The sequence below is a fragment of the Sporothrix brasiliensis genome, assembly GCF_000820605.1.
Source record: "Sporothrix brasiliensis 5110 chromosome Unknown Cont17, whole genome shotgun sequence".
Taxonomy (NCBI): Eukaryota; Fungi; Ascomycota; class Sordariomycetes; order Ophiostomatales; family Ophiostomataceae; genus Sporothrix; species Sporothrix brasiliensis.
In genome coordinates, this window is record NW_024467136.1 from 2,263,989 (window position 1) to 2,281,086 (window position 17,098).

Consider the following 17,098-nt stretch of genomic DNA (forward strand, 5'->3'; position numbering starts at 1 on the left):
CGCTGCACGGTCAACCACTCTCGGGCTCTTCTCCGGCAGGCAGTGTCGATCTTGGCACACCCGCACCGTAGATACCACCGTCAAGAATCACGGCCTCATTGTTGTCGAGGTCGTCTTGGACACGCCGCCAGCGACTGGCTGCATTGGGGTTGTCTCGGCGGCCAGGCAGGGGAGATGCCTCGCTAGCATCCTTGCTGCTGCTAGCAGCTTCCTCCTGCTTGGCCTCAGCCTTTCCCTTGCCATTGCTTGCCTCTTTGTCCTTGGTCTTGCCCTTGCCCTTTCCATGTTCTTTCTCAGTCTTGTCCTTCTCTGCTGCCTTTACACGGCTCTGGGCATCGTAGACTGGTTTGATCAGGTGGCCGAGCAATGGGTTCCTGCTAAAGGCACCGCTGCCTGCCGTGCGCCTGCTGGCGGTCGTGTCCTTGTTGCCGTCTGCATCCGTAAGGATCGCTGCGCCCTTGCCGCCGTGTCCGTACTCGTCGTTTACGTTGTCATCGTCGTCGTCGCTCTTTGGCGTTGGCGGGCGGTCCATCACCACGGCCTTGCGGAACACTTTGCGACCCGTCACATCGATGCTCAGCACCTGCTGCCTCTTCTCGTACTCGGGCCGCGCGTTCCACTCCATCTCCCGCAGCAGCTTTTGCTGCCGCCGCAGCTCGCGCGCCCGCTCCTCGGGTGTTGCCCACAGGTTGCGCGACGTCGGTGTGTCGCCATCGCCGCCGCTCGCCATGGCGTCGCCCACATCAAAATCGGCCGCTTCGTCGCGCACCGTCGTCCGCTGCGCGTTCTGCGCCTGGAAGGCCAGCAACTTGTCGCGGTGTGCGCGCGCCTTGGCCTCGGCCGTCTGCATCTGCGTCTCCGCGGCCTTGGCCGCCTCCGCTAGACTGACAAACCCGTTGTCGTCGCCGCCCCATTTCGCCTGCCCAGCAACCATGTGCGGACCCGACGCGTGCTGTGCGTGCGTCATGGCCGCACCCATGCGGTTCTTTCCGCCGTAGCTCACGTCGATGCGCCGGTTTGCCTCGCGGTCTGCCGCCATCTTCTCGCGGCCCCGCTCCGCGCGCAGCTCCTTGATCATGGCCTGCACGTCCGCCGGCGACAGCAGCGGCGCGCCGCACGACGTGCACGGGCCCAAGCCCTCCTTCACACAAATGACCTTGCCGCACGACATGCAGTTGGGTGCGGCCTTTTGCAGCGCGTGGCGCGTGGCAACGCAGTTGCAGCGGCGAGCGGAAACGCTATCCTGGCCGGCCTTGCCGTTTCCACTGCCGTTGTTGGCCAGCGTGGGGTTCGTGCTCACCTCAAGCGAGCGGATGGCGGCGTCAAAGTCAGACAATGCCGTTGCGGCACCGTGCATGGCAGTGCCGCCCGTAATGTTGATCTTGGTGGAGGACGTATCCTTGTTGGACGCTCGATTCTTGGTCTTGGGGGCGAGTGCGTCTTGGATCAGCGAGCCGCCGGCGCCTGATCGTTGCTGTTTTTGTGATTGTGACGGCGCCGACGCTTGTGGCTGTGGCGATGGCTGCTTCTTAGGCGAGGGCTGCGGTGGTGGTGTCGTTGACGCAGATACTGGCGTCGCACCGCGCGCTATGCCTGCTGCCGCGACTGCCAGCGGCGTCGTGGTGCCCGATGACCGACCACCCATGTAGTCGCCCACAACGTCCTTCTTGTTGTACACCGCGCCTGGCGGTGGTGCCAGGTTCGTCACCTGGCGTGGCGGTGGTGTGTGTAGCGGTGCCTTCTTCTTCTTCTGTCTGTGGTGCTTGGGAACCGGCTCAATGGCTCCGGGGCTGCTCGTTCCGGGTGTGTTCGCACCGGAATGGCTCGCTGCTGCGACAGACGATGCGCTGCCCGCCGCAGGATCGTGCCGCCGTGCGTTGAAGGCCGCGACGAACTCGACGGCAGCAGGGTCGCTCCCCAACAGGTTTGAGAAGTGCTCGGCAGCCTCAGCCTTGGACAGCGTCGAGGCATAGTCGAGCACTTGCTGCAGAGCATCGTCCGGCAGCTCAATGAGCCGGCCGAGCTGGGCTTTGGACATGGTCTATGTCGGTAGCGGGTTGGTCGTATGTATGGTTGTTCTTCTGCGTATGGGTGTATGGTTCTCGTGATTCGGTTTGCCGTTGGCACTGTAGTAAGTAGAAGACGGGTTGAGTTAGATATAGCTACAGTCGAAGCTACGATGCATCTTCGTCACACCTAATTGCCTTTTGGCGGGGCAGCTCTTTTCAAGGTCATAGCCGTGCCACGAAGGCAGGCACGACTGGGGCAGTGCCTTGCGCTAAAGGATGCTTCACAGCACTTGCCGTTCGGTCTGTTTTGAGCGCTGATTTAGTGCGGTAATATTGCTACGACCAACTGTACTTCAGCTGTCGCTAGTCATTAAGCCCAACCTACACCGTAGAAGTCTTCATTTTATTTCTTTTCGAACGCGTCTATGAATGTATATGAGAGAGAACACATCGCAAACAAAATGACCGCAAATAACATCCACATGCCTTCAAATTCTATCATTGTTTCCATCTTCTGATGCTGTCCACCATCCGCTCTCTTCTTCTCCGTCTTCTCAACCACTTCTCGTCTTACTATACCACATCTTCTGCCGGATGACTCAGCCTGGCCGACTTTGAGTTTCCATCCTTCACGACGTCGGTGGAGACTTGGATGAGGATACCGCAGAAGTCAGGCTCATTGCTGTGCCCGTGTTTGTGCCGCCCGTCACGAAAACGATCGTCGGCGGCGGTGTGTTGGAGCCGTTCCCACTCAAGTCGGAGCTCGCACCGGTCGGCAAAGCCACTTCACTTGCTGAGTTGCCCGTCGCATTTCCATGCCCGTCGATGTTTCCGTTCCCAAGTTGACGGCTCCGCGCCAGGGCCAGTATGGCAAAGTGGCCACCGACGGCGGGCCGTGCCTGGAAGCGGATGTCCTGCGGCACCTGCGGATAGTAGCCCGACCCGACGACCTCGAACAAGTCGGAAAACGGATGCTCTGTGGTGGTGTAGTTGAGCCAATATGCTAGGCTCGTCACCAGCAGACGCCGCGTTTTGGGCGTGCATGTTGCAGCCACCCACATCATCCAGTCGCTCTTGGTGTAGTGGTGGCGGTTGTCGAGCGGCACGCCAAAGACCTGGGACACCTGCGGGTACCATTCCGACTGCATCGCGTATATATCGTCGCCGACCACGCCCAAGTCCAGCAGCTTGTCCATGAACACGTTGTACAGCAGGCCCCAGCTTGAGCGCCACTGATACGCAAGCAGCGTGTGCGAGTGGCCCGTCGGGTCGACGGCCAGGTACACCCACTTGCGGTAATAGTCGCGGGCAATGGTTTCAAAATGGTCGGCATCATGCGGCTGACCTGCGATACGCGCAATCTCGCCCATGGCGGCGATACCCAAGATGCCCTTGATGGCCAGGTTGGTTTGGTTGGCGAGCGTGCCGGCAAAGTCATCGGTGCTGAGCTGTGCGGCCGGTACCAGCGAGAAATCGACGAGATACTGCGCAAACTGCCGCAGCAAACGGTAGCGGCTGGCAAGCCAGGCGGTTGCGTTGCTGTCCGCGTTCCCTTTTGCAAAGCGGTAGTACGCAAGCGACAGCAAGATGAAATTTCCCGACTCTTCGACGGGCATGTACTCGTCGTTTCCGTCGACGTGGCCCGTGGCGTTGGGGAATTGTGCGCCAATGTCGTGGGCGCAGTAGCTGTTGGGGTAGAACGTGCCCTCCTGCATTTCATACACGGGCGTCAAAATGTACTTGAGCATCTCCGGGTTAGCCCACAGGAAGAAGGGCGCCGCAGGGAAGATGACATCGACGGAATTGAGGTTGCCGTCGCTGGAGATTTCCTTCTGGAACATGAGCGGCTCGACGGATGACGTCGACGAGAGTGCCGACGGAGGGATCGCATAAATATACGATCCCATGACCTGGCGCGCGGACAGGGCCACGATTGCATACAGCGCATCCGCTTCGGACACATCTGGAACGGCTACACCTGTGTTGTTATCACGAGTGCTGAGGAAGCCATACGCCGTGTCGGGGTCGAAGATGTAGTGTCCCTGGGCCGTGTTGGTGCTGGTGGCGTTCGGCTGTGCCGTCGCAGCTGTCGACGTCGATGTCACCGTTGTTGTCGTCAGGACCGTTGTGTTGGGGAAGAGAGCATGCCGTGTTGTGGCTTTGACTGTGCCGTTTGTGCTGTTGTTTGACGATGCCCAACCGTCGAACTCTTCCTTATAGTACTGCGCAATGTCGCTCTTCAACGACGCTGTCATCTCCGCTGCCAACCGGCTGACTGTCTCAAAGTCGTGCCAGTGAAAGCGCACCAGCGATGCTGTGTCCTCGCCATAGCACGTGTGCCACCACGGTCGGAGCTGGGCCACTCCGCCGTAATAGAGGTATCGTGCCGCCGGAGTCTGGATGGAGCCTATGCTGTACCGCACCGACACTTCCTTCCGACGGTCGCTGGCGCCACCGATACTGCCAAAGTCGTGCGCGAAGGCGAACACGGACTCTCTTCCGGTAAAGCTCGCAAAGTCGCGTTGCACAACGGAGGGAAGCTGCCTCTGAGTTATGAAGCCATATCGCACACCCACGGGATCGCCGTTCTCGTAGCTTAGGCGCGCACCAAACGGCGCGGTCGAGTATGTGAAGTTGCCCCACTGTGCCATGTCGCTGTCCTCGGCCATAAAATACGGCACGCTCTGCTGCAGTGTCCAGGTGTACGGAGCGGACGCGCTTCCGATCGTCTCATTGCCGCCTCCGCTCTGTTCTCCTGCTACGCTACCGTTGATCGCCGGCGTGGCCTTGTCCTGCGTCAGATCCCACACCAGAGGCGATCCCCTCTGCCGCCGGATCCATGCGTCATTGACGTCCGAGTACACACGGATGACATGAGGCTTGTCGTCCAACACGCGCACTCGCGTTGTCAGGTAGCTCATCGGGATCGCTGTGCGGCAGATGTCCTTGGGCGTCACAGGCGAGAAGAAGCTGGCCGTGATCTCGACCGGGCCCGCCAGAAAGGTAAAGTTGGAGTAGTGCGCATCGTAGTGCACCGACTGCGGCCGCGCCGGCTCTAGGCCCGTGATCCGCTGAAGCGACTGGGCGCCCGTGCCCAGATATTCGTACGTAACGTTGTCCACCGCCACCATGCCGTCCCACCCAAGTGGTATGCCGGACCAAAACGTGACTGAGTTGCTGTTGAGTGTGGTATTGCCGGCAGTTGTCACCCAGGCGCTCAAATAGGGGCTTCGGACCGCCAAGGGGATCGCCGGTGGCCGGCCGGGGGAGTACTCGGGCAGCGAATGGCCGTTGGCATCCTGGCCGTCCGAGTGAAGGTAATTGGCCCCTGCCACTCCGAAGTAGGCCGCCGTCAGAGCGAGGCTAGAAGCATGCCGAGGTCGCATAACGGGCAAGTCGCAACACGGTGAGTTTGGTATGAAGGGTCAGGAGAGACAGTCAACAGAAGATCACGAAAATAATAAAAGACCAACTGTGGGCCTGAAACAGCGAACTGCTCGACCTAATGGTGACATCAAGTATGAGAGAGGTGTAAACAATATGTCGTCACCGAAGTAATGCACAACCAAAAAGTCCCAAGCACACGTTTGAAAGGTTTAACGATGTAAGGTGAAGAAGGCTGTTTTATTTTGGAACAGAGACATAAAGCACAGCAGTAGGCCATGTCAATGGTTGACTGCATCAATCGTTGACTGAAATATGAGCGTAACTTAAACGGAGACATCAACTATCAGGTAAAATCAAGCTCAAAAATTAGTGCATGTGATGCTTGCGGCCTGATATTGCTTAGACGGGGAATGTATGAAAATAGAAAATACCAAACTCCAAGCAAGTATACCTTGCATTGCCAATATAGGTACGCTATCAATATCCTGATTTATATGTAAAGAACCTGAGAACAAAGCCCAACCCGCCCTACAGCGATCTACACTGCATACAACGTGAAATGCGGTCCATGCAAGGTACAGATTGAGGAAGGATAAACAGAAGGTATCTATTCTCGAGTTCGGTAACATTGACAACGAGTCAAAGATCTGCCACGAAAATGAGGCTGCGTAGAGTGTCAACAGAGTCCTTCGACAGCGTGGTCCAGGGTGTTCGGCATTATTTCTCTTACACTACACATTTACTTTGGGAGTTTGTTTATTTAATTCTATTTATTAAAAAAAAAACATTCATTTATTTTTTATGTTTTTCTCAGGGAGCCAAACGAAGACAGCAAAACCCTACAACACAAAATGAGACAATCAGTTCCATAGTAAGAAAAAGCTCCCATCACACGAAAATATAGCATACGATTCATACCGATAGTAATCAAGGACATCTCTTTCTCCTCGGGATGCTGTCAAGAGGGTCGTGCATCTCAAATCTCGATTGTCAAAATAGGGGTCTTCAAGAGCGTGTAAATCGTTGTCGTCAGGCTGGCTGCCTTGCCCTTTTTTGTGTGGCCAGCTGTCAGCGCGCTTCAGCAGCTGTCAGTCTACTAATATACGCTAAGATGCGCCACGAGCCCTCCGCGCTCCACAATGCCACGGGCCTGCCGGCCCCAAACAGGAAGCTCCTGCGCGTGGAACCTGCTAGACACCATTGAGGAAAGCGCGGTACCCCCAAATCTCGAAAACTCGCCGTTTCCTCAATCTTGCCACATTGAGGGTTCCCCCTTACTCTCCCCACGCACGATTTGCTGATATCACGGCCGACGCTTACTGGGGGGCGCCTTTTTGCTGTTCTTTTCTTATTCACGCCCTTCGACCACCTGCGTGCGCCCCAACCGCACACCCTCTTCTTCTTGCATCTCCTTTATCTATCCAGACGCTCATTTTCGAATCTTCGAGCCCGGGTGCGGTATTCTTGTTTTCTTTTCTCCGACTCTCGGCCGGCCGCTCTCTGCGTGCCTTTTTTGTTCCCTTTTATTCTTTCTTTTTTTGTTTTCACTCTCTTCGCCTTTTCCGTCTGTTTCCGTCGCTGATTCCATCGACGCCGCCATCGCCCATCATGGCGCCCCTCGTCGACAACTCCCAGATCAAGAGCGCCGAGCTGCTCGTTCCGCTGTCGGTGCACTACCACGCCTACGTCTGGCCCTTCGTGGTCGCTTGGCCCGTCTTCCTCTACTACTACCTGACCCCCGAGCTCTACGAAAAGCACATCGGTGCGCCCGAGTGGACCTTTGTCTGGGTCGGCACCATTCTGACCCTGCAGAGCTTGACCTGGTTGAGCACGAACTGGAGCGTCGATATCAAGGCCCTCTTCACTGCGACCAAGGCCAAGACCGTTGCCGATGCGAAGCTCATCAAGGTCGTCCCCGTCGCCAACGCCGGTGTCGCGGAGATCTGCAAGCTGGAGACCGATCAGGTGAGTGCGCTGGCGCTGCGACCGATCAACTTTTGCGTATATATAGGAACATATCCATATTTGCGGCCTACTGACCACTGCCCGTCCAGATTGCTGGCAAGAACACCACGTCTTTCCTCTTCCAGAAGCGCCGCTTCCTCTACTCGCCGGAGACCAATTCTTTTGCGACCATCGCCTACGAGATCGACAGCGACCCCAAGCCCCAGCTGGGCCAGTTCCAGCGCTCCAAAGGCATCGCCACCTCCGCCGAGCTCGACCGCCTCGAGCAGCACTACGGCTCCAACACCTTCGACATCCCTGTGCCCACGTTCACCGAGCTGTTCCGCGAGCATGCCGTCGCTCCGTTCTTCGTCTTCCAGGTTTTCTGCGTCGGTCTGTGGATGCTCGACGAGTACTGGTACTACTCGCTGTTCACCCTGTTCATGCTTGTCGTCTTCGAGAGCACCGTCGTGTGGCAGCGCCAGCGCACCCTGAACGAGTTCCGCAGCATGAGCATCAAGCCGTACGACATGTGGGTGTACCGTCTCGGCCGCTGGACTGAGGTCCTCAGCGACCACCTGCTCCCCGGCGATCTCGTCTCTGTGTCCCGCACCAAGGAAGATAGCGGTGTTGCTTGCGACATGCTGCTCGTTGAGGGCACGGCCATTGTCAACGAGGCCATGCTGTCTGGCGAGAGCACCCCGCTCCTGAAGGACTCTATCCAGCTGCGCCCCGCCGACGCGCCCATTGAGACCGAGGGCCTGGACAAGAATGCCTTCCTCTGGGGCGGCACGAAGGTCCTGCAGGTTACCCACGGCAACCCCGACGACGCCAAGCCCAAGCTTGCCAGCGGCGTGCCGACCCCGCCCGACAACGGCGTCATGGCCGTCGTCATCAAGACCGGTTTCGAGACCTCGCAGGGCAGCCTTGTCCGGACCATGATCTACTCCACCGAGCGCGTGTCCGCTAACAACGCAGAGGCGCTTTGGTTCATCCTGTTCCTGCTTGTCTTCGCCCTGGCCGCCTCGTGGTACGTCTGGGACGAGGGCGTCAAGAAGGACCGCAAGCGCTCCAAGCTGCTCCTCGACTGCATCCTTATCGTCACCAGCGTTGTCCCGCCCGAGCTGCCCATGGAGCTGAGTCTGGCCGTCAACACCAGCCTTGCTGCCCTCGCCAAGTTTGCCATCTTCTGTACCGAGCCCTTCCGTATCCCCTTCGCCGGTCGTATCGACGTCGCCTGCTTCGACAAGACCGGTACCTTGACGGGCGAGGACCTCGTTGTTGAGGGTGTTGCTGGCCTCGGCCTCGGTCAGACCGGTTCCTCGACCCCGCGCGAGGCTGACGGTGCCCACAGCCATATGACCCCTGTTAGCGAAATCGGCCTCGAGACGACGCTTGTCCTCGCCAGTGCCCACGCGCTCGTCAAGCTTGACGAGGGCGAGGTCGTCGGTGACCCCATGGAGAAGGCGACCCTGGAGGCCCTCGGCTGGACCCTCGGCCGCAACGACATCCTGACCAACAAGCAAGCGACCGCCGCCGCGACCTCCATCTCCGGCACTGTCCAGGTCAAGCGGCGTTTCCAGTTCTCATCCGCTCTCAAGCGTCAGAGCTCTGTCGCGACTGTTCATGCCAAGGACCCCAAGACCGGCAACCGCATCCAGGGCTCGTTTGTCGCCGTCAAGGGTGCGCCCGAGACCATTCTGAAGATGCTTGTCACCGTGCCCGCCGACTACGAGGAGACCTTCAAGTATTTTACGCGCAGAGGCTCGCGTGTGCTTGCTCTTGCCTACAAGCAGCTGACCACCGACAACGAGCTGGGCGCCAGCAAGATCAACGACCTCAAACGCGAGAATGTCGAGGCGAGCCTGACTTTTGCCGGCTTCCTGGTCCTGCACTGCCCGCTCAAGGACGACGCCAAGGAAGCCGTGCAGATGCTCAACGAAAGCAGCCACCGTGTTGTCATGATCACCGGCGACAACCCGCTGACTGCCGTCCACGTCGCCCGCGAGGTGGAGATTGTTGACCGCGATGTTCTCATTCTCGACGTGCCCGACCACAGCGACGGCGGCAAGGATCTCGTCTGGCACAGCGTCGACGACAAGGTGCACATCAAGGTGGACGCAACCAAGCCTCTGGACCGCGAAATTCTCAAGACCAAAGACCTTTGCGTGACGGGCTACGCCTTGTCCCAGTTCAAGGACCAGGTGGGCTGGAACGACATCCTGCGCCACGCCTGGGTGTACGCTCGCGTGTCGCCCAAGCAGAAGGAGGAGATTCTCTTGGGCCTCAAGGACATGGGCTACTACACCCTGATGGCTGGCGATGGCACCAACGACGTGGGCGCTCTCAAGCAGGCGCACATTGGCGTTGCGCTCCTCAACGGTACCCAGGAGGACCTGACGCGCATCGCCGAGCACTCACGCAACACCAAGATGAAGGATATGTACCAGAAGCAGGTCGAACTGCTGAAGCGCTGGAACCAGCCTGCCCCGCCTGTCCCTGTCTTGATTGCCCACCTGTACCCGCCTGGCCCGAGCAACCCAAACCTGCCCAAAGCGATCGAGCGCGAGGCCAAGCGCAAGAACATGACCCCCGACGACTATGCCAAGGCCTACGTGCCGAAGGCCACCGCCCTCGAGACTGTGACCAGCCCCGCGGCCCAGCAGCTGATCAACCAGCGCGACCCCCGAAACCAGAACAATGTGCAGGCGAAGGCCGCCAGCCTGGCCGACCAGTTCACGGCCAGCATGATGGACGCCGAGCTCGACGACAGCGAGCCGCCGACCCTCAAGCTGGGCGATGCTTCAGTAGCCGCCCCCTTCACGTCCAAGCTGCGCAACGTTATCGCCATCCCCAATATCATTCGCCAGGGCCGGTGCACGCTGGTCGCCACGATCCAGATGTACAAGATTCTCGCGCTCAACTGTCTGATTTCGGCCTACAGCTTGAGTGTTCTGTACCTGGAGGGCATCAAGTTTGGCGACGGCCAGTACACAATCAGCGGCATGCTCATGAGCGTCTGCTTCCTGTCCATCTCTCGCGCGCGCTCGGTTGAGGGCCTCTCCAAGGAGCGCCCGCAGCCCAACATCTTCAACGTCTACATCATTGGTTCTATTCTTGGCCAGTTCGCCGTCCACGTCGTCACCCTTATCTACGTTGCTCGCCTGTGCGACCGTCTTGACCCGTAAGTAGTCGCCTTTCATAAGCCACTCCTCGAGATACCGTGCAGTCACTAACAAACACAGCCGGAGCGGTGACATCGACCTGGAGGCCGAGTTTTCGCCGTCGCTGCTGAACAGCGCCGTCTACCTTTTGCAGCTGATCCAGCAGATCTCCACGTTCGCCGTCAACTACCAGGGCCGCCCCTTCCGCGAGTCGCTGTCGGAGAACCGCGGCATGTTCTACGGTATTGTCGGTGTGACGGGCATTGCCTTTGCGTGCAGCACCGAGTTCATCCCGGAGCTCAACGTGGCCATGAAGCTCGTGCCGTTCAGCAGCGAGTTCAAGACCACCATGACGACGGTCATGGTTGTCGACTACGTCGCCTGCTACCTCATCGAGATTGTCCTCAAGTACCTCTTCTCCGACCTGGCCGCGCGCGACATTGCCGAGCGCCGCCCCGACCAGCTGGCACGTGAAAAGGTCCGCAAGGAGGCCGCTGCCAAGGCCAAGATTGAGGAGGAGAACCGGGCGCAGGCCGAGAAGGTGGCCGAGTTTGAGCGCAAGCAGCAGGAGAAGATTGCCGAGCTGGAGCGCAAGCAGGCGGAGCGGGAGCAGCGGCTGCGGCAAGTCCAGCAGCGGTAAAGGAGAACATGTCGAGCTTGTACGAAATGGCGGAGGTGGTAGTATTGGGGGGTGGGTGGGTGAAGACGGAAGAAAAGGAGGGGAGCGGACTGGGTGCGTCTGGCGCACGCAGCGGGATTGGATGCATTGCATGGTGGGATTCATTCCCCCCTCCCCAGCAACGGTGTTTTGTCATATGCTGGGGAAAGGCTTTGATTATTGTAAGCCCAAAAAAATAATAATGGCGGGCAAGATGTAGTTGCCCGCTGGGTGGGATTTTTTGTTAGGGACTCGGGACTGTTATATTGTGTCTGTTATCGATTTGCTTTTCTCTTGGTATTACTTGGGTTTTATTTTGGAAAAAAACCCGACGCACTCACCTCGCTATACAATAATAAATAAACTATAGACAGTTTACATACCACTTACAATGTTCTTTGTTTTTTTGTCACACATCATCTGTAGAAAGAAGGTGCATTTAGATAAATATTCAGGTTGAAAGAGGGGGGTTCTGTCATTCTCGCTTATATTGTACAGTCAGCCTTTGCTGTTCGTTTCCATCATGTGTCTAGGAGACTTTTTGATATTTAAAGTTTTCGTTTTATTTTCGTGTCGTATGATTTTTATAGTTTTTGGTTGTAGTTTACTGTCTTTTTTAAGGTCTCGTCCCGGCCCATGGTATCACTTCTACTTCTTTTCTTTTGCGAAAAAAATCACAAAGGCTACCAAAAAATCAGGCGATCCGCTCAACTCCAGCTCAGCTTAACAATGGTGTGACGCAGGTGCGACACGCTTATTTGCCGGGGTTGGAGGCGACAAACTCGACGCCTTTGGCAATGTTCTTCTTCAGGTCAGTGAAGCAAGCCTCGAGCAGGCCCTGCTCAACGGAGTCAACCTCGCCGACAGGCAGGATCTTCTCAACACCCTCGGGGCCGAGCTCGACCTTGGAGGAGAAGAACTCGATGCCCTGGTCCTTGTACAGGGGGCTCTCAACAAAGGAGGGCTCAACGACGCCCTTCTCGCCCTGGGAGGCGCGCAGGACGGAGTCGGCCATGCGGGCACCGGCCATGGCCATGGACAGCGTGGCGGAACCGGCACCGTCCTTGGCCTGGACGACCTCGTCACCACCGAACTGGACACGCTTGACCAGGTCAGCGTTGGAGGACAGCTCGGGGTGCGAGCTCTGGCTGAAGAGGGGGACAATGGTCACACCGGAGTGGCCGCCGACGACGGTGATGTTCTCGTCCTTGGGGTCGCTGCCCTTGATCTCCGAGACGAAGCGGCTGGCACGGACGACATCGAGGGTGGTGACACCGAACAGGCGCTTGGGGTTGTAGACACCGCGGGCCTTGAAGACCTCCTTGACGATGGGGACGGTGGAGTTGACGGGGTTGGAAATGACCAGGATGTTGGCGTTCGGGGCCGACTCGGCGACAGCCTTGGCCAGGTCGCGGACGATGCTGGCGTTGGTGTTGAACAGGTCGTCACGAGACATGCCGGGCTTGCGGGGAACACCGGCGGGGATCAGGACGACCTCGGAGCCTTTGAGGGCAGCCGACAGGCCGCTGGCGGTCGGCTCGTAGCCCTTGACGGTCGACTTGGTGTTGACATGGGAGATGTCGGCAGCGACACCTGAGGGGAAGGGAAAAGAGAAAGAATGTTAGTTATTTGTGCGCGCCAGGCGTGCACGTTAACAATGGAAGACAAGACAACGTACCGGGGCCACCGCGGATGTCGTACAGAGCAAGCTCGGTAACACGGGGGTTGAGCTTCAGCAGCAGGGAAAGCGGCTGGCCAATGCCACCGGCAGCGCCGAGGACGGTGACCTTGGAGAGCTATCGGTTGCAGACAGACGGGTCAGTACGAGATTACGCTTGGCGAGGGCCGTCGACCGTGAAGCCATGGCGACCGCCGGCGCAACGGAAGCCCGGCCGAGGCACAAGACCGACGAAGTCGGTTGATGTTCGTTTCTATTTCCTTCTTTAAAAAACAAAACAACAAAATACTCACATCACGGGCAGAGGCCGAGAAGGCACGTCTCTGGATTCTGGCAGCGAACATGGTTGCGGTTGGGAGGAGTGGAGGTAGTGAGGAAGAAGAAGAGCAATTGAGGAACAAGCAGGTGGAGAGAAGAGAAAAAGGAGACGAAAAGGAGGAAAAGGAAGGCCGCGGAAAACGACGAAATTCTTTATTGTGTGGATGGAGCGCTGCGCCATATTTTGCGCCATTAGCTGGGGCACCGGCGTCCCACGTCCCTCCAATACCATGTGCCAGCTGTTGCTTGTGGATACGCTTTCCCCCAGGTGGGCTTCCCTAAGGGACCGATGGATTTCTACGCTGGCACAAGGACGTGGGCTGCGCTTTCCTACAGCGCGGCTTCGAGGTTGCCCGTAGTTGCGGGTAAATGCTAGCCAGCGACAGAAGAAAGCTGTATAAATTTGTAGGGGCAGCCACCAGCCAACCCCCCAAAAGTACCCCTCTAACACCTCGACTTGCCCCGAGACGTTCACCGCTAATCTTTTAAGGGATTAGCCCTTCTGTCTGATGATCGGCAATTCGGAGGAGAACGGCCCCGCTTTACTGGAGACGAAAAGCATGTTCCGACGTCCGCTGCAGAGAGGGCTGCGCGCAACGCCGAACTGGGCGTGAAAAATCTCGCGCGCTCGCAGTGCGCAAAAAAAGCAGCAATCTGTTGTTTGGTGTACAGTGCAATACAGTACAAAGGCGACAGCTGTTCGCGTTGTTGTAAGATATTTTCGTATACGTTGGGCTCGCGTAGGATCTTTGAGAAAAGGCCTGCTGGCGGTGTAAACCGGCAGAATCGACGGACTCCTTTTGGGGCGCGCTTAGAAAAAACAGTGCACAACAGGCGCTGTATTTATATGCACTGTATGATGGCCCCCAGTTTACTTTTGTTGACTGTGGTTGACACTCGGACGCACACAGCCCGGTCAAAACTCAAACCACACAAAGGCTGAGATATTTCGCGGTTCAAGATCTTACGAAACTTGCAAGGCCCGACTCAAGCAACGTTTTCTTTTAAAAAAAATAGTGTGGTGGTCTGTTTCCACGAGTTAATGCTCCCAAACAGGGATTTCCTAACGCGCTCAATCTGCGTCTAGATAAAACCTACACGTTTTGTCGGTTTTTTAAGACACCGTCTTCACTTACCGTCCATACGGACAGCTGAAATGATGTACAGAGTATGGTTCCCTTACAATTCAACCCCTTGTCAAGGATAAGTGGGACCGCCGCCGTGCCAATCGGTGGACGAAAGGCGATATCTCCGTTTCCAAATCCAGGGCAACATCCATTCTTGACCGTTTTGTGTATGATCCGACTAACATCCTGGTATAGAATTGCTGAAGGCCGGAGTGCCCAGAGTGCCCGGGTGCCCGGATACCAGAATGCCCGATTGACGTCGTGCCATGGAGATGAGGAGAGGATGAAGGAATAAAAGGGCCTTCGGCGCCCATGTCGAGCCATGACGGGACGTCTACCTGTCCCTCATCTAGATCGTGTTTGACATTCCAAGCTGTAGATATCTATAGCTCCACAGCCCTGCGATCCATACTACGATCCGTTCTTCTTACTGCAGACCCTGCCCAACTGCCGACATCTCGCCTTCGCATAACATGGCGGGCCCTTCCAATTTCTCTCGCGCATGGACGCAATTCTTCCCACCCAAACCAACATTCGTCGAGGCGACCGTACCTGATCAGTCGGGTCGCGTCCACCTGGTCACCGGCGCAAACTCCGGCCTGGGCAAGGAGACGGCGCGCATCCTGTACGCGCGCAACGCCAAAGTCTACATGGCCGGCCGGTCTCTGGAGCGCGTCCAACCCGCCATTGACGACATCAAGACATCACGGCCCAATTCCAAAGGCGAGCTCATCTTCCTCGAGCTCGACCTCAGCGACCTGGTCAAGGTCAAAAAGTCCGCCCAGACGTTCCTCGCCCAAGAGACCAAGGCGCTGCACGTCCTCTACAACAACGCCGGCGCCATGGGGTCCGACCCGCTGCGCCGCACCGCCCAAGGCCATGAATTGACCATGGGCGTCAACTGCGTCGGCACCTTTTTGTTCACCGAGCTGCTCACCCCGCTGCTGCAGGCCACCGCCAAGCGCAGCCTGCCCGCCACCGACGCCGTGCGCGTCGTCTGGCTGTCATCGTACGGCCTCGAGTCATTCGGCGTCGAGGGCGAGGGCGTCGCACTGGACAATATTGCCTACGACCCGGCCGGCAAGGGCGGCGTGCCCAAGGCCATAGACCGCTACGCCATCAGCAAGACCGGTGTCTGGGCCCTGGGCGTCGAGTACGCCCGCCGCCACCGCCAGGACAACATTGTCAGTCTGCCCGTGAACCCAGGCAATCTGAAAACGGAGCTGGCACGCGACATGGGCGCTGTCTTTCGTTTCATCGTGTCGCCGCTCTGCTACCCACCTGTTCTGGGTGCGTCCACCTTGGTCTTCGCGTCGACGTCGTCCGAGGTGACTCTCAAGGAGAGCGGCGGTTGGATCATTCCCTTCGGCCGCCTCTACCCTCTCAAGCCGTCTCTGGTCTCGTCCACCAAGCCGGAGTCCGAGGGTGGCACGGGTGGTGTTGCCCGGTTCTGGAAGTGGAACGAAGAGCAGGTCAAGAAGTTCTTGTAAAGTGAAGATGCGTTCTAGACAAGCTGCTCATAAAGAGTTGCTTTTGAGACCGTTCGGTGATACCAGGTGCCTTGCTTTCTTCCTTTTGAAATTTTAATTTTCAGCTACCAATTATACCTTGTCCTCGCCAATATCATGATTGCATATCAATCTACTTCAATTTGGACACCCTTACTTTTGCTTGTCGCCTCCGTCGATAAGTTGATTTTTCAAATTTCCACTGTAAGAGACGCTCCTCTTGTCCTCTTCCACTTTGTTCGTTTATACCCTCACCTTGTCGTCCACTCTCTTGCGTAATCACTATCGCTTTATTAACCCTCTTCTTCTTCTTTCCATTTCTCGGCGCTCGATTCTATTTTTAAAACTACGATGCCGCTTCAATACGGCAGTTCATTTGGAGCCGCCAACATAAACTCGCTTCCCAGTATCTCTTGAGCCGCGGCACGACGTCGTAAATGGCTGTGGCCAGCTGCCCAGCTGGCCAAGGCATCTGGCCCGCTCTTCTTTTTCGATATATGTCGGCTGAATGCCACGTTCTGGCTCGTGACCGTCTCCGTGTCGATCGACTCTTGCTGTTTGCTTGCTGTGCTACTTCCATCGCCTTAGCTGAGCCTCTTAATGCTCTTTAATATGTATGGTATTTCCGTCAGCGGCCATTTCTCACGTTTTATTGTCATTTGGTTCACTTATCGCTTACCATAGTAGGTAGCGTCTATGCTTTATCTAATTGCTTGCGTTTTCAGCTAATTGGCGCCGGAACTGGACGGACATTGTCCGATGCCCGTTTGTCTCTTTCCTGTCTTGATTGCACAACCCTCGCCCTCCCTCCTTCCTTCCTTTCCCTATACGCTCCTTCCGTGTCATACGCGGCTTGATGCCAATTTTGTAAATGCGAAAGTGCTTAAAAGGAAAGAGCAAGGAGACAGCTGGTTGTTGGCTGCTCTCCACAGCATTGGTAACACGGCCCCCAAATCCGCTTCTAAACTATTTTTTGTAGGAAGGAGCCGAGTGTGTCAACATCGCGACTTCCCATCGGACCATTTTCTTCTCTCCTGCCACTTTTATTTGCATGTCGCGTTTGGGCCTTCATCTCCGGCTCCATCTGCAACCTCGCCTCTCGTGCTTCACATGAACGCAATTCTGGGGAATGTGATGTGTTTTCGACAAACCCTCCTCCAGATTACCGCCAAGCACCGTTGCTTGCGCCGCACGCGTATCTACTCACCAGCTCCTGAGACAACGCTCTTCGCTCATTGACTATTATTTCTAACATAATTTTTATTCCTATTTATTTTCTCTGTTATTTGGTCCGCTTTCCTCGTC

General features: G+C 57.0%; 5 protein-coding genes across 5 annotated transcripts; 2 read left to right on the forward strand and 3 right to left on the reverse strand.

Moving 5' to 3' along the window:
- Positions 1 to 10: 10 nt before the first annotated feature.
- Positions 11 to 2,038, reverse strand: SPBR_02498 (c2hc5 finger protein; the record flags this gene model as incomplete). Its single annotated transcript, XM_040760801.1, has 1 exon — positions 11 to 2,038. One exon carries the CDS (start codon positions 2,036 to 2,038, stop codon positions 11 to 13), a length of 2,028 nt encoding a protein of 675 aa, XP_040620663.1.
- A 600-nt stretch (positions 2,039 to 2,638) lies between these two features.
- Positions 2,639 to 5,395, reverse strand: SPBR_02327 (uncharacterized protein; the record flags this gene model as incomplete). The annotated part of the gene is made up of 1 exon (XM_040760630.1): positions 2,639 to 5,395. The coding sequence occupies one exon, from the start codon at positions 5,393 to 5,395 to the stop codon at positions 2,639 to 2,641; it is 2,757 nt and encodes a 918-aa protein (XP_040620664.1).
- A 1,609-nt stretch (positions 5,396 to 7,004) lies between these two features.
- On the forward strand, positions 7,005 to 11,144 carry SPBR_02196 (cation-transporting ATPase 13A1; the record flags this gene model as incomplete). Its single annotated transcript, XM_040760499.1, has 3 exons — positions 7,005 to 7,361; positions 7,451 to 10,524; positions 10,586 to 11,144. The coding sequence occupies 3 exons, from the start codon at positions 7,005 to 7,007 to the stop codon at positions 11,142 to 11,144; spliced, it is 3,990 nt and encodes a 1,329-aa protein (XP_040620665.1).
- Positions 11,145 to 11,916: 772 nt separating this feature from the next.
- SPBR_02876 (malate dehydrogenase) lies at positions 11,917 to 13,184 on the reverse strand (the record flags this gene model as incomplete). Its single annotated transcript, XM_040761179.1, has 3 exons — positions 11,917 to 12,755; positions 12,841 to 12,958; positions 13,134 to 13,184. 3 exons carry the CDS (start codon positions 13,182 to 13,184, stop codon positions 11,917 to 11,919), a joined length of 1,008 nt encoding a protein of 335 aa, XP_040620666.1.
- Positions 13,185 to 14,758: 1,574 nt separating this feature from the next.
- Positions 14,759 to 15,775, forward strand: SPBR_03038 (uncharacterized protein; the record flags this gene model as incomplete). The annotated part of the gene is made up of 1 exon (XM_040761341.1): positions 14,759 to 15,775. One exon carries the CDS (start codon positions 14,759 to 14,761, stop codon positions 15,773 to 15,775), a length of 1,017 nt encoding a protein of 338 aa, XP_040620667.1.
- Between the last annotated feature and the right edge of the window lie 1,323 nt (positions 15,776 to 17,098).